General features: G+C 33.8%; 1 protein-coding gene across 1 annotated transcript in view; it reads right to left on the minus strand.

The window, feature by feature from the left end:
- Positions 1–14,497, minus strand: part of KIF18A (kinesin family member 18A) — an 86,221-nt gene that overhangs the window by 46,231 nt on the left and 25,493 nt on the right. The window contains exons 10-11 of the mRNA XM_003254357.3: positions 9,375–9,537; positions 1,628–1,792 (exon numbers count right to left, since the gene is read on the minus strand). Coding sequence (XP_003254405.1) covers positions 1,628–1,792; positions 9,375–9,537 — 328 coding nt within the window. The remainder of the gene's footprint in view (positions 1–1,627; positions 1,793–9,374; positions 9,538–14,497) is intronic.

Consider the following 14,497-nt stretch of genomic DNA (forward strand, 5'->3'; position numbering starts at 1 on the left):
GCCTTTCTAGGAATTCAAAGATTTTAGAAGTTTCCATATCAATTAGCTGACACAGAGTTACAGAATTTCAGAAGAGCATCACCAAAGTAGAGACTGTAGATATTTTTCCTTTTAGAAAAAGACTGAAAAGAAGTTGTTCTTTTAAACTATTAAGTATTTGGGTGAAAATTAGTTATTTCACAGCAGTTGCTCCTAGTTGCTCAGCCCATATTTACTTTCTTCTTCTTTCTTATTAAGAGATCTCCAATCCCATTACTGGGTATATACTCAAAGGATTATAAATTATTCTACTATAAAGACACATGCACACATAGGTTTATTGCAGTGCTATTTACAATAGTAAAGACTTGAAACCAACCCAAATGCCCATCAATGATAGACTGGATAAAGAAAAGGTATAATGCACATATACACCATGCAATACTATGCAGCCATAAAAAAAAATGAGTTCATGTCCTTTGGAGGGACATGGATGAAGCTGGAAGCCATCATTCTCAGCAAACTAACACAGGAACAGAAAACTAAACACTGCACATTCTCACTCATAAGTGGGAGTTGAACAATGAGAACACATGGACACAGGGAGGGGAACATCACATGCTGAAGGCTGTCGGGGGTAGGGGGCAAGGGGAGGGAGAGCATTAGGACAAATACCTAATGCATGCCGGGCTTAAAACATAGATGACGAGTTGACAGGTGCAGCAAACCACCACGGCACATCTATACCTATGTAACAAACCTGCACATTCTGCACATGTATCCCAGAACTTAAAGTTAAAAAAAAAAAAAGAAAGGAGCTCCAATACTGTTCAGAGTAAATTATGCAAAAAAAAATGGGAGGTCATCTTTTCAGAGTGTCTTCTATCTACAGATAGCCATGTGACATATTTCTAGCCAATACATTAGTCTGTTAGGAATTTTTGGAAACATCTTTGCTCTCCTGATATAGACATCCCTCCTCCTTTCTTTCCTCTTTTTCTGGCTTAGGTGTGTAAACTTGAGACCAGATATGAAACAGTAATATTACAATCATGAAATGACAAGCAGGATAATGACATTTTAAAGGTACTGCATTAGAAATGAACTGCATACTTCCAAGACTTATTGTGAAGGGAACAAAAAACAGCCCACACTAGTTAAGGCACTAAAGTTAGACTACTGCAACCTTGTAGCAGAACATAATTCTAATATGATACTGTCATTACCCATCACTACATTTTAAAAATAAAACCTTTTGCCATTCTAAGGTGGAATATCTTCAGATACACACACACACACACACACACACACACACACACACACACCCTTTCAAATCAACTTTCTTTAACCATAACACATTTAATGTTGACCTCATTTAAACTATTTTTGCATAAAATATCAAGATTTCAAACAAGTTACCTATATAATGAATCCTCAAGTGCAGTTTGAAATAGAATTATTTATTTTAACCCAAAAGCTACCTTATAAACGGATGCAATCACTTAGAAATAACATTTAAAAGTAAATTAAATCTCAGTTATGAGGCAATAATAGTTGTCTTATGAAAATCATTTACTCAATCAGAAAAAGAATACATTTTAGGAGCTCAGTTCCTACAAATTAAATCTGAACATAGAGATATTTGTACCTTTGGAATATGACCGTTTTGACTTAAGTGTCCCATTTCTTTTTCGACACGATGGAGCCAATTAGTATTCTCATCAAATTGCTTCAATTCCTCCTCCCTCCTTTTCTCCAGGTAGCAGCGACGAGTTTTCAACATTGCAAGTCTATGATCTCGTTTTCCAGTGGCCTGAAACACAATTCATTTAACAGTGAATCTAATTTTTATGATATTTGATGTGCATGATATTAGTAAACTAGTATATTTTCTTATGTGTACTATTGGAGTAAATTAAGTTAGGCTATATTTTTGTATTAAAGCTATTTCCCCCTTGAAATCTCAGAATACTACTGCTTGCAGGAAAATAGGAAATTGAGCTGTGAGTCATTTTTACAAAATTACAGGTTGAGAGTTTATGGCTTTAAGAAATACAATGATCAAATCAAAGACTATAACTTTTTTTTTTTTTTTTTGGCGTTAAAGTACAGTCCCTTCAGTATGTTTCATTTGAAAAGTTCATACAAGGTCAGATACATTCCACGATCTCCTTACTCAAAATCAAAGCAGATGCATATATTGCTCTTGTCTTTGATGTGAAGAAATAACGTGTTCTATTGCTCTGTGTTTGCCTATAAGGCCTCAAATTGGCTGATATAAATCATAGAAAAAGAGCTTATATCAGAGTGCTTATCAGTATCTGATCTTGCCTGTAGCTTGGTTCAGGAGCCATAATGAATATTCAAAATATTTTTGGTGTTTTACCTAGGCACAAATTGAAATTAAAATTAGTCTTTGATTTCTTACCCTAAGGGTCTTGCACATTATCATGAAAACAATGGGCCAGAACATCTTGACATCTCTGGGTTATTTGCCCATAGACACTAAAGTCAATAATTATCAGATAGGATGATAGGATAGGTAGACCTGAAACAATGGATCCCCAAAGGTTAGAATAAGCATTTGCAGCTGGTTCTGGGAGCAGGAAATGAAAAAAAGAAGAGCAGAAACTAGATTTGAATTTGGTCGAAGAACTCCCCCTCTTTGGGAGATAAGTATCTCTTAACTTTGACAAAAGATGTACTATTGAGACTTGGGCATATAATAGAAAAATATGGTTATCTTCATCTCGATAGAAGATATGAGCTTATAAATGATTTAAGGTCAGGCAAAGGTGGCTATCATGAAGTCATAACCAAATCTTAGATATTCTTAAAATTTTACTTACCTTCCCTTCACGGGAAATACAAGAGTCAGAGAGAAGCAGATTCCGTTTCAGGCTAGAGTCATAGATAAGGCAAAAATAGTTGATAGCCACTGTCATTCTCACTAAGGTTCCTGACTCTTTTTTATGGCTTCTCTGGTTAATTATAATATCCTAGTCTCTCTCTGTCACAGTAAGACAGTAACAAAAACAAATGTCTCAAAGAAACAAAAACCTGGATAGTCAAGAGAAAACAAAACAAAACGTAACCCATCAAACTGACCACAGCACTAGGAAGAGAATTGTGACAGAATGCTACAATGCAGGCTAGGATGGTGGCTCATGCCAGCAATTCTAGCACTTTGGGAGGCTGAGGCAGGAGGACTGCTTGAGGCCAGAAGGGCAAGACCACCCTAGACAATAAAGAGAGACCATATCTCCACACAAAAATTAAAAAATAAATTTAGGCTGGTTTCGTGGCATGTGCCTGTAGTTCCAGCTACTTGGTGGGGTGGAGTGGCTGATGTGGGAGCATCACTTGAGTCTGGGAGGTTGAGGCTGCAGTGCAGCAAGCCATGAATGCATGATTGTGCCACTGCACTCTAGCCTGGGCAACAAAGTGAGACTCTGTCAGCAAAAACTAAAAAAAGAATGCTATCATGCAAAGGTTACCCAAGCATGGTACAGGGACCCCTAAGGATTCCTGAGATCCTTTCAGAGAGTTCACAAGGTTAAAACCATCAAAACCATTTTTATAATATCAGTAAAATGTTATTAGTCTTTTTAAATTCTTGTTTGCTCATACAGTTAGTTGTACAGTAGTTTTCTAGAGGCTAAATGTGTAACATCGCAACAGAATAACAATTCAGCAGTTATGAGAATACAGCTGATATGAAAAGCCAGGCATTAAAGAAATTTGCAAACATGTAAAACAATGCCACTCTTCTATTTTCACTATTTTTGAGAAAATAAAATTATTTATGTAACCACACATAATTTTTATTATTTTATTATTTAATATTTAATTATTTATAATTTATTGCTATTTATTATATTTATTAATATAATTGTTATTTATTATTTATAATTATTTATTACTTAATATTTAATTATTTTAAAATGAATACATATATTTTTATAAATCTGAGTTTTAATTTCTAATATAGAAATATTGGTAGAGGGAATACATATAAACAAAAACTCTTTGAAGTCCTAAATAATTTTTAAAAGCGGAAAGGGGTACTGAAACTTGAAGTTTAGAGCCACTCTTATAACAGAAGGTGGGAGGTGTGACCTATTGACTTTTTCCTGCTATTCAGCAGGTGTAAAAATTTAGGCAAACAGATTTTAGTGGGTCTTCAGTTACTTTGTCTGAAAAATGAAGATGAAAATATTGTACCTAACTGAAGACAGGCAGCTAATTAAATCATCTTTATTTTGCTTTAGCATTTACAATCGTAGGGACTCTTAGAAACCAGGGCATGTGGGTCTGATGGCAGCAATATTTAATATCAGCAAATCCTAAATGAAAACCTCAAAAAGTCCATTTATGACTTTTTACTTCTAATGTCCATCAAATGTATCCTCTATGATGGTTCTCAGAGGACATTTTCCACCAGAATACTACTACCACCCATTGCTCTAAAATGGCAAGTAAGTGTTTGGGAATACATTCTAAAATATGCATGTTAAACCCTGACATTAGAGTGAAATGTTTCCCATTAAGTTTTAAAAAAGCTTTACATATTTCATCAACAAAATCTCCTGCATACCACAAAAGTCTTGTGAGAGAACAAACATAATTCTAAAATTTTAGTTGTTACTACTGCTTTGTGTAAAATAATTGCTAATATGGTAAATTCATATTTTTACATTAAAAATAATCTTACAGATTATTTTTATGGGGCCATAAAATTACCCAGGAGCTTCCCTGTAATAGTAATTTCAAAGTCCATACTCCAGAACTATTTATAGCTGAATCAATGTTATGAGATTCTTTCAGCACTTCTGATAACAAACCTCTTTTGGAGAGAATCCAAAACATATAAAATTCCTTGCCTTAGAAAAGCAGTTTACTCATACTACAGTTTGACACTTCTGTGTAAAAACAAAACAAATCAACCTCTAGATGTCTTCCTATGTTTTTCAGTGGGTTAACTACACCCAATAACTCAAGAGTTTTTATCTCCACTGCTTACCTAGTCTCATTAAGAATAGCTATAATAATTGGGAACCTGAGGATTGAAATGACCAAAAGTAAGAGATCAGAAAAGGCCATTGGGTAGAAAAAAGTCTAAGCTACTATGCAGAAAAATAAGGATGAAAACAGAAAAAAAAAAAAACCCATAAAAACAGTCAAACTCATTCTATTACTCTACGTCTTAATCTTTCTAGATAACCACATTCAAAATTCAATGGAGGAATTAAGATAGTAAAATAACAATTATCTAAATTACTTTGGGATTACAGAGTCCAAGCTCATTAATTATACTAAATAATAATATTCAAATGTTTAAACAATGGAACTCGAAGTTCTGATAATGCTACTCCCTTGCTTCAAAGACTGCATTTTGGCTACAAAAATAGATTTTACACTCCTAGCAACAAACAATTCCACAATCTATACCAATATCCTATCTTCCCAATCTATTGTTAATAATTCCTAATATGGCAAATATGTTTAACATCATGTGCCAACTCCAGTCCATTCATTGTGGTTCTGGCTACTTTCAAATTCTGAGAGAAGGTATGGCCACAGATCAGTGAAATTTGCTGTGGGTAAGGGAGTGGGAATTGGCACGAAGTTTTGAGTATAGTGATGCATTTCTACACATATTGTCCAACAAATGTGACCTGCTCTGGTCAAACTCGGCAGAGCAGGTCACATTTGTTGGACAATATGTATAGAAATACAAGGCCCAGTACAATCTCATCTTTCCATCAGGAAGCCTTTCTTAATAAAAATAGGAAGTCACTGTTTTCTTTTCTGAATAGCTATAGCATTTATAGTACTTAGAGTATAGCAGAGTGATTAAGAGTGCAGGCTCTGAAGCCAGACAGCTGGGGTTTAATATTGGTTCAGCCACATTAATTAGGTAAGTAACTCCAGACAACCTACTTGAGTTCTCAGTGCCTATGTTCCTCACAAATGGTGATAATATTAGATCTATTTCATAGGCTTGTTATAAATACTAAATTAATTAATCCATGCAAAAACTTTGAAAAATGTCTGGCAAATAGCATTCAATATCAGTGGTTTTTATTATTACTATTAATATGACAAACATATAGTGCCTTACCATTTTTATTATTTTTATTGCTCCAACTAGTATGTAAATAATTGAAGGACAAACACTTCTCTTTCTTTACCTCCATTGTGTCAAGCACAAAGGTTTTACATATAAATAAGTGTTCAATAAGAGTTTCGTTAAAGTCGAGATGTTAAGTCAGTATCAGCTTCCTATGGCTGCATTTCTTGCCTTTTGTCAAAAAGTAAATCTTAGATAACTGCACATTCAAATAATTGACACATATAATCTACACAAAACTGAGAAGAATTATTACCCATTGAAGATTACTATGTAATATAAGAAGTGCTAATAATTGAAATAAACCAGACATGGTGGTGGACACCTGTAGTCTCAGCTACTTGGGAGTCTGAGCTACTTGGGAGGTTTGTGTGAGCCATGGAGTGAGGCCTTATCTCCAAAAATAAAATAAAATAAATATAAAAAACAAAGAAAAGAAGAAAAACATCTTAAAAATTTGAAAGATATAATTCTTATATAATATGGTACTATTTCAGAATTCTGTTCAGCAACCATATGAAAGAAGTTCACAACAACAAATTGATAAATTAATCCAATGAGATATTGTTATTTGGAAGTCATTACATTTATTAAAGAATATTGGCAACAATTTGAAGTTCATGAAAGTGAAACTACAGATATAGCAGCAAGATATAAATTTGAAGAAATAAATTCAGTTTCCTTTCTGCCTTAAAAGAATGCGAGGAACATCTGAAATGCATCTCAAAACACAAAATTGAAAAGAAAATTTCATTAAGGCATAAAAAGCACACACTCAATAAATATATTACTAATTTTGATAATATAGTTTAATAGCTACTGACAAACTGGTATCAATGATACATTACTGAATGCTTTATGATTAATTTCCAGTACAGCATATCTTTCCCATTTCACAGGCTAACAAAAAACTAAAATGTTAGCTTTGAAAAGCACTCTTTAAAATTTGACAGCTTCAGGACATTAAGAAATGCAAAATTTTTCTATACAATTATTACTTCTGTGAAAGTAGGAAAAGAAGAAAACATGTTTGGGATGGTAGTTTGAGAGGAATGGGTTGTTACTTATAAGATAAAGCTTTTTAATAAGTAGTATTTGAATATCGTATGTCTATGTAATTAAACTACATAAAATACATAAAAATACAAATAAACTCATCACCAATGAATATCGAAACTGGGGAGACTTGTATTTCCAAAATATTTATTTTTCTGGTCTTTGGTGCTCCGTAGTTTCACACGTTTAGGTATATATTTATCTTATACTGCTTAGAACTCATGCTTCTTGAATTTACATCTTATTAGTCCCAGATGATTCTCAACCATAAATTTTTGCATATTGCTCTTTTTCACTATCTCCTTCTGAAACGCCTATTAGATGAATGTATGACTTTTCTTCTTGTTACATGAAGTCTATCCTTTATACAACAACATCTTGTCCACATGTGTTATCTTTATTCTGCATTTGGTGTAATTTTCTCAAATCTGTCTCCCAGTTCATGTAAAAAAGCATAAACATAAGAGCACAGGCTCTAGAACTGGCATGCTACAGATCAAATCAGAACTCAGCACCTATGAGCTGTGTCAACTTGGACAAAATGACTTGTATTTTGGTTTCCTCCTTGATTATTAGGATAATATTACTAAATATTTCATGGGGTTTTCTGAGAATTAAAAGAGTCAATATATGTAAAGTGCTTTAACATTTTCTGATATTGTATCAATAAGGTGAGTTTTTAATTTTAATGAATAAATCTTTAATTTCTGGAAGTTTCACGTGTTTTTTACCTCATATTTGAATGTTCTTTTTTTGTGGTGTCTTTATCTTTGATTCCTTTATCTTTGTTCATTCTTATATTTTCTATTAGATTGCTCTAGTATCTAAAGATTTGGGAGTTCTGTCATATTTGCTAAGAGTACTGAATCTTGTCTAGAGTGAATTATTTCTCCACGTGTTTTGTAATTTTGAAAGTTGAGTTCATTAGTGGCTAGAGTTGAGAATCTGTTTCTCTTAAGAGGCTGATTTTTGCATTGCTTCTGCCAGGTTTTCTAGTGGTATCATTGGTTTGATAATGTGCATTTTAATTGACCAACTTTAGGGGTTTTCTATACAAAATACATGGGTTGTAATAATTTAAACCTCAATCATTGTGAAAAGCACGCCTATAATGGTAGTGTTCAAATGACTTTTTTTCTTATCCCAGGCATGGTTACTTGGGGTAAGAAAAGCAACCATCCTTGCCAACAGTGATGGTTGGCAAGAATTTTTTTTTTCCTGGTGTACCCCTAGTATAAAGGATATAGACCTCTGAAATTTCAGGCTTTAGATAGGAGCTCTCATTTCTAACTCACCATCTCCTTTGCGTCTCTTATCTAAGTAGTGACATACATCAAAGTTAGAAGAGTGGGAGTGGTTTGTGTGTGGAAGGGAGAGGGCAGTATATTATTGTATTAAAAGAAATAGTAAAACTGATTAAATGTTTGGTCTGCTTTTCATTAGGCCCCTGCACTGGCACATCTAACAATTTCAATGATAAAACTCTTCTCTGACAACAAAAATCTCCTGTTGGTCTAAGTTATAAGCTACTGCCCGCATCCAGGATAGACTGCTTCTATTGCTCTAACTTTAGTAACTGGCTGTCCCTGAGTGGGTAAACTTCGTGTTAAAAGTTCCATAAGATGCCCAGAAAAACAACAGTTGTAACTGAGATTCTGTTGTTTTTGTTTATTTCCTTTTTGTTACTGACATCCAGGAATTAAAATTTCTTTCTTGTGCACTTAACTATGTATTTAAAAAAATGTTTGCTACATTTCCTCCAACATTTCCAGATGTTTGTAAAGAATGGATGAGTAAGTAGCCTTGACTATCAAATTTCTAGAGTTAGAAGCACCGCCACCAGGCCGGGCACAGTGGCTCACCCCTGTAATGCCAGCACTTTGGGAGGCTGAGGCAGGTGGATCACCTGAAGTCAGGAGTTCAAGACTAGCATGGCCAACATGGTGAAACACCATCTCTACTAAAAACACCAAAATTAGCTGGGCATAGCGGCGCATGCCTGTAATATCAGCTAGTTGGGAGGCTGAGGCAGGAGAATTGCTTGAATCTGGGAGGCAGAGGTTGCAGTGAGCTGAGGTCACGCCACTGCACTCCAGCCTGGGCAACAGAAGAAGAGTCTCCTTCTGAAAAAAAAAAAAAAAAAAAAAAAAAAAAAGCCCCCATGCTTTTATACTTTCTAAAATTTAATTATAAAATTGTTAATTACCTTTTCTACTTTGTCTTCAGAACACATCATTTCTATTTGTTTATGGCACTGTTGTTGGTAGAATGATTTAAGTTCATTTTCTTTAAGTAACATTTCCAACTTCAGATATTCTTGTCTAATTTCTTCTCGATTCTGGAACAAGCAGTTCAGGATTTCTTGAAACCTACCAAAATTAAAACACATTACAGAATCTCACTCATTTTGTAACAAATCATCAAAGTTTACTTAAGAGAAATGCATAAACAAAGGAATATATGTAATTCACAGAACTACATTCAATGATAAACAGCAAATAGGTAAAAATGACTATTTCCTATTATAAAACATGTTTAGAAAAAGTTATTAACTTTACTTCTACTACATTAGGTTTCTTTCTCACCCAAGGAAGATCATGTTGCTGAAAGATATGGGCATCATAAGGTGTGTGGTATTGCTAACATACTGCATTTTGTCTATGCTTACATTTATATGTAATCCAATTGCTTAGCAAAAATAAAATAATTTTTGTTTGTCGGAAAAGGATGATAACCTGGGCACGCACTATCCAAATTCACAAGGCCCTATTAGCAACACAGCATTATGTGTTGTTTTGGTGTTGGCTCACTGTGAAGGAATAAGCAGTAGGAGGCATAATCATATGGTGCCTCCATACCCCCCTAGGGAAAGTGACAGAGCCAGTTTTTAGCTTCAGAATTTGTTATAGTGAAAACAGACCATACGGTTAGGTACCCCCTACAGCCTGGCTAAGAATCAACTGACATTTCCAGGACTCAAAACATCCAAGTTTATAATGTGGTAAACCTAGAAAAGCTGCTGCAGTGTGCTTCTTCCTAAGGGCAATATAGGTCTAGAATATCAAAGATGAGGAGTTTGATTCAGATTTCCAAATGGCCATAGACTTCAAGCTGATTAAATTTTATGAAAACTCTGGATGGAACCTGCAATCCTGTATCCTTCTGGGTCAGTAGAACACTGGTCACAGCAATATTTTGATTTTTTAAAATATATTCATGGTTTTAAGTCATAGATCAGCTCTGAGCTACGGTAACAGTATAAACATTCATAACAGTGAAGACTTTAAAATAAAGTAAAATCAAGTACATGCATTTAAAAATAAATATTCTAAACTGGCCAGAATTTTAGATATACTCATAAGGATCAGCGGTAAAAACACTGCCAATTTACGTCAGTAGTTCTTAATGAAACTCTATTGGGAATGAATATAAGCCACAAAACACTGACTTTACTGCAGTTTTGTCAAACTGATAAATATTTCATAGGAAATATGTACAGACACTGTGATTTCATTGCATTATATTACACCAACGGTAATGCCAGTAAATGAATTGATAAGTTGTCTTTAGGTTATACTTAAAGATAATTTCTTAGTTTTTCTATAACTTTTTATTCAAGGACAAAGTTAATATTTGTCAATTTTGTGATCTAGACTTATTTTAGTTGGTGGTGTTCACTGATTAGGATGGAAGGAAGGGAATTAGTATCAAAGGTTTCTAGAGAGCTCCTTAAGAACACCAAAAAAAGCTATCATTTTAAAACTGAAAGAGTTCTAAGCAAACATTCAAGTTAAAAGTATCTGCACCAATATTTTTAGGTAATACATGAGTATTAAACTCCACAATTTTCTTGGTATAGTCATAAGTGAAGTTTTATAATTACTCTTTATAAAAGAACAATTGTGTTTTCTTTTTATGGTTTCCTTTTGAGAATTACCTTTCCAAATAGCTTTGATAGACAGAAAATACTGTAGATTCTTCCTTTTATCTGTTTAAACTTCATAAAAATGTTATTTAAGTTTTATAACAAAAGAGACTTTGAAAATTCATGGCATTAAAAAAGTCCCATGTAACAGTATGATAGATAAAATAAAAGATATTTCATACATTTATTTCAGAAGGCAGTAATTTTTAGGGGAAATAATAAAGGTTATTTGGTACATAATTTTATCATTACCTTCTTCATAAATACAAGTAAGTTACTTAACATATTGCTGGAATTAAAATCAAAACTTTTATTGTTGGTCAAAAGTCAGGTTGAAATATGAAAAACATCCAAATAAATACTTATTTCATAGCTCAGGCCCTTCCCTCCTGAAAGGAGGGCCTTACCAGAAAGAAAGGTTCAATGATTTAAAGCCATCAACTCCAGAAAAGTTTACTAATCTGTAAGGTTTTAATTGGTACAGTAGACTTGGTTAAGCAGTGCTGAGCAATTTTATGGAATCAGTTACTCTAAATTTGAGAAGCTGGTGAATTCTAATAGATACCCAATTACATGAGGACCGCTCCCACATTTAACTAACAAAATGAAATAACAACAACAACTAATAATACTATATCAGAGTTAAAAGTTTTCTTTGATGAGATGAAAAACCAGAAATCATTTTTACTTATTTCTTAAGCAATACTGTAAAATATTTTATGTAAAACTTCAACACACAAATGCAATTTAAAAAAATTGTAGCTGAACCAGGTCTGAAAGCCACTTTTGACTATAATCTTGTTTTCCTTATAGATACTGAGACACTTTCTACCAATTCTAGAGCTCCAAAACAGTATGAATAACCATTGGTTTAAGTTGTAGTTGGTTTCTCATACTAATAACAGATAACTGGCTCTGCAGAATGTTAAATAAGTTTACCTTTACTCAACTTCAATGAAAGTTGAACAGATTCCTTTACTACAGGTTTTCCCTTTAATAAGCTGATGTACTTTGGAAGTCTCCTAGATTCCTTATGGAGTAATTTCCAAACTTGTTTAATACAGGAATTCCTTATTGTCTTCCTAGAAGTACTCAAGATTAACATCTTGATCCAGTGTCTCAATGGGTCAATTTGGAAAACTGTCTTAGCTGCTTGAGGAAAAAGTACTTTTGCATACTGTATTACTAACTGCTTTCTTTTTAAAAATTTACCTGCTAAGAAGCTTAGTAGAAACCTCTCAAAATTCTGTATCAGTTTATATCACTGACAGATGTTCATTCAAATAATTACCAATTTAGGCTCAATAAGTAGATTAGTTAAGCTATAGAGAGTTAATAAAATGAAGAATAGATTTACATGAAATATATGAATAATGATTATGTCAGAAAAGAACAATATGAGAGCCACTAAAATTAAACCAAGTCTACAGGGTGACATAACTGGCTTTGTCTCCACTATCTTATACCTAAGTTCTGGTTCTCTTCAATATCTGTAAAATAAAAACTAAAATTACTTGATCTACAAAGTGTTAAATATAAAAAGAAATCACTGACTTCTTGAATTCAGTTGAGAATATATATACAGGCATATCTTGTTTTATTGTGCTTTGCAGACACTGTTTTTTTGTTTTTTTTTTTAACAAATGAAGGTTTGTGGCAATCTTGCCGCAAGCAAGTCTATAAGCATCATTTTTCCTACAGCAGGAGCTTACAGTGTCACATTTTGGCAATTCTTGAAATATTTTAAACTTTTTCATTATTACATATCTGTTATGGTGATTTGTGAACAACGATCTTTGATGTTACTATTGTAATTGCTTTAGAGTGTCACAAATTGTGCCCATATAAGACAGTAAACTTAATCAAGTGTTGTATGTGCTCTGACTGCTCCACTGACTGGCTATTTCCCTCCCTCTCCTCAGCCCTACCTATTCTTTGAAATACGTTGAAATTGGGCAAATTAATAACACTAAAAAGGCCTCTAAGTGTTCAAGTGAAAGGAAGAGTTAGTTGCATGTCTCTCATTTTAAATCAAAAGCTAGAAATTACTAAGCTTATAAGGAAGGCTTGTAGAAAGCCAAGATAGGCTAAAAGCTAGGTCTCTTGCACAAAACATTTAGCCAAGCTGTGAATGCAAAGGAAAAATTCTTGAAGGAAATTAAAAGTGCTACTCCAGTGAACACACACACTAAGAAAGTGCAACAGCCTTATTGCTGATACGAAAAAAGTTTCAATGGTCTGGATAGATTAAACTAGCCATAACATTTCTTTAAGTCAAAGCCTTATCCAGAGCAAGCCTTCTAAATCTGTTCAATTCTGCAAAGGCTGAGAGAGGTGAGGAAGTTGCAGAGGAAAACTCTGAAACTAGCAGGTGTTGGTTCATAAAGTTTAAGAAAAAAAGCCTTCTCTAGAACATAAAAGTCTAGGTGAAGCAGCAAGTGCTGATGTAGAAGTTGCAGCAAGTTATTGAGAAAATTTAGGTAAGATCACTGATGAAGGTGGCTACACTAAACCACAGATTTTCAAGATAGACAAAACAGCTTTTTATTGGAACAATATGCCATCTAGGACCTTCATATCTAGAGAGAAGTAAATACCTACTTTCAAAGCTTTAAAGAACAGGCTGAGTCTCTTGTCAGGGGCTTTTGCAGCTGGTGACTTTAAGTTGAAGTCAATGTTCATTTACCATTTACAAACATCCTAGGGTCCTTATGAAATATGCTAAATCTAACTCTGCTTGTGCTCTATAAATAGAACAACAAAGTCTAGACGACAGCACATTTGTTTACTTAATAATTTTAAGCCCACTGTTGAGACCTATTGCTCAGAAAAAAAGATTCCTTTCAAAATACTAATGCTCACTGACAATACACCTAGTCACTCAGGAGTTCTCATGGAGATGTACGAGAAGATTAATGTTGTTTTCATGTCTACTAACTCAACACCCACTCTGCAGCTGATGGATCATGGAATTTTGACTTTTGTGTCTTCTTATTTAGGAAATACATTTCGTAGGGCTATAGCTGCTATAGATACTTTCTTTCATGGATCATGCTTCTCTGACAGATCTAGGCAAAATAAATTGAAAAGCTTCTGAAAAGAATTCGCCATTGTAGATGCCATTAAGAACATTTGTGATATGTGTAAGGAGGTCAAAATACCAACATTAATAGGAATTTGGAGGAAGTTGATTCTAACCCTCATGGATAACTATGAGAGGTTCAAGATTTCAGTGAAGAAAGTAACTGCAGATGTGGTGGACATGAAAGAGAACTAGAATTAGAAGTGGAGCCTGAAGGCGTGACTAAATTGCTGCAATCTCATGATTAAACTTGAAGAAATGAAGAGCTGCTTCTATGGATAACCAAAGAAAACGGTTTCTTGAGAAAGTTTACCACCTACTC

This window comes from Nomascus leucogenys, chromosome 15 (genome assembly GCF_006542625.1).
Source record: "Nomascus leucogenys isolate Asia chromosome 15, Asia_NLE_v1, whole genome shotgun sequence".
Classification (NCBI taxonomy): Eukaryota; Metazoa; Chordata; class Mammalia; order Primates; family Hylobatidae; genus Nomascus; species Nomascus leucogenys.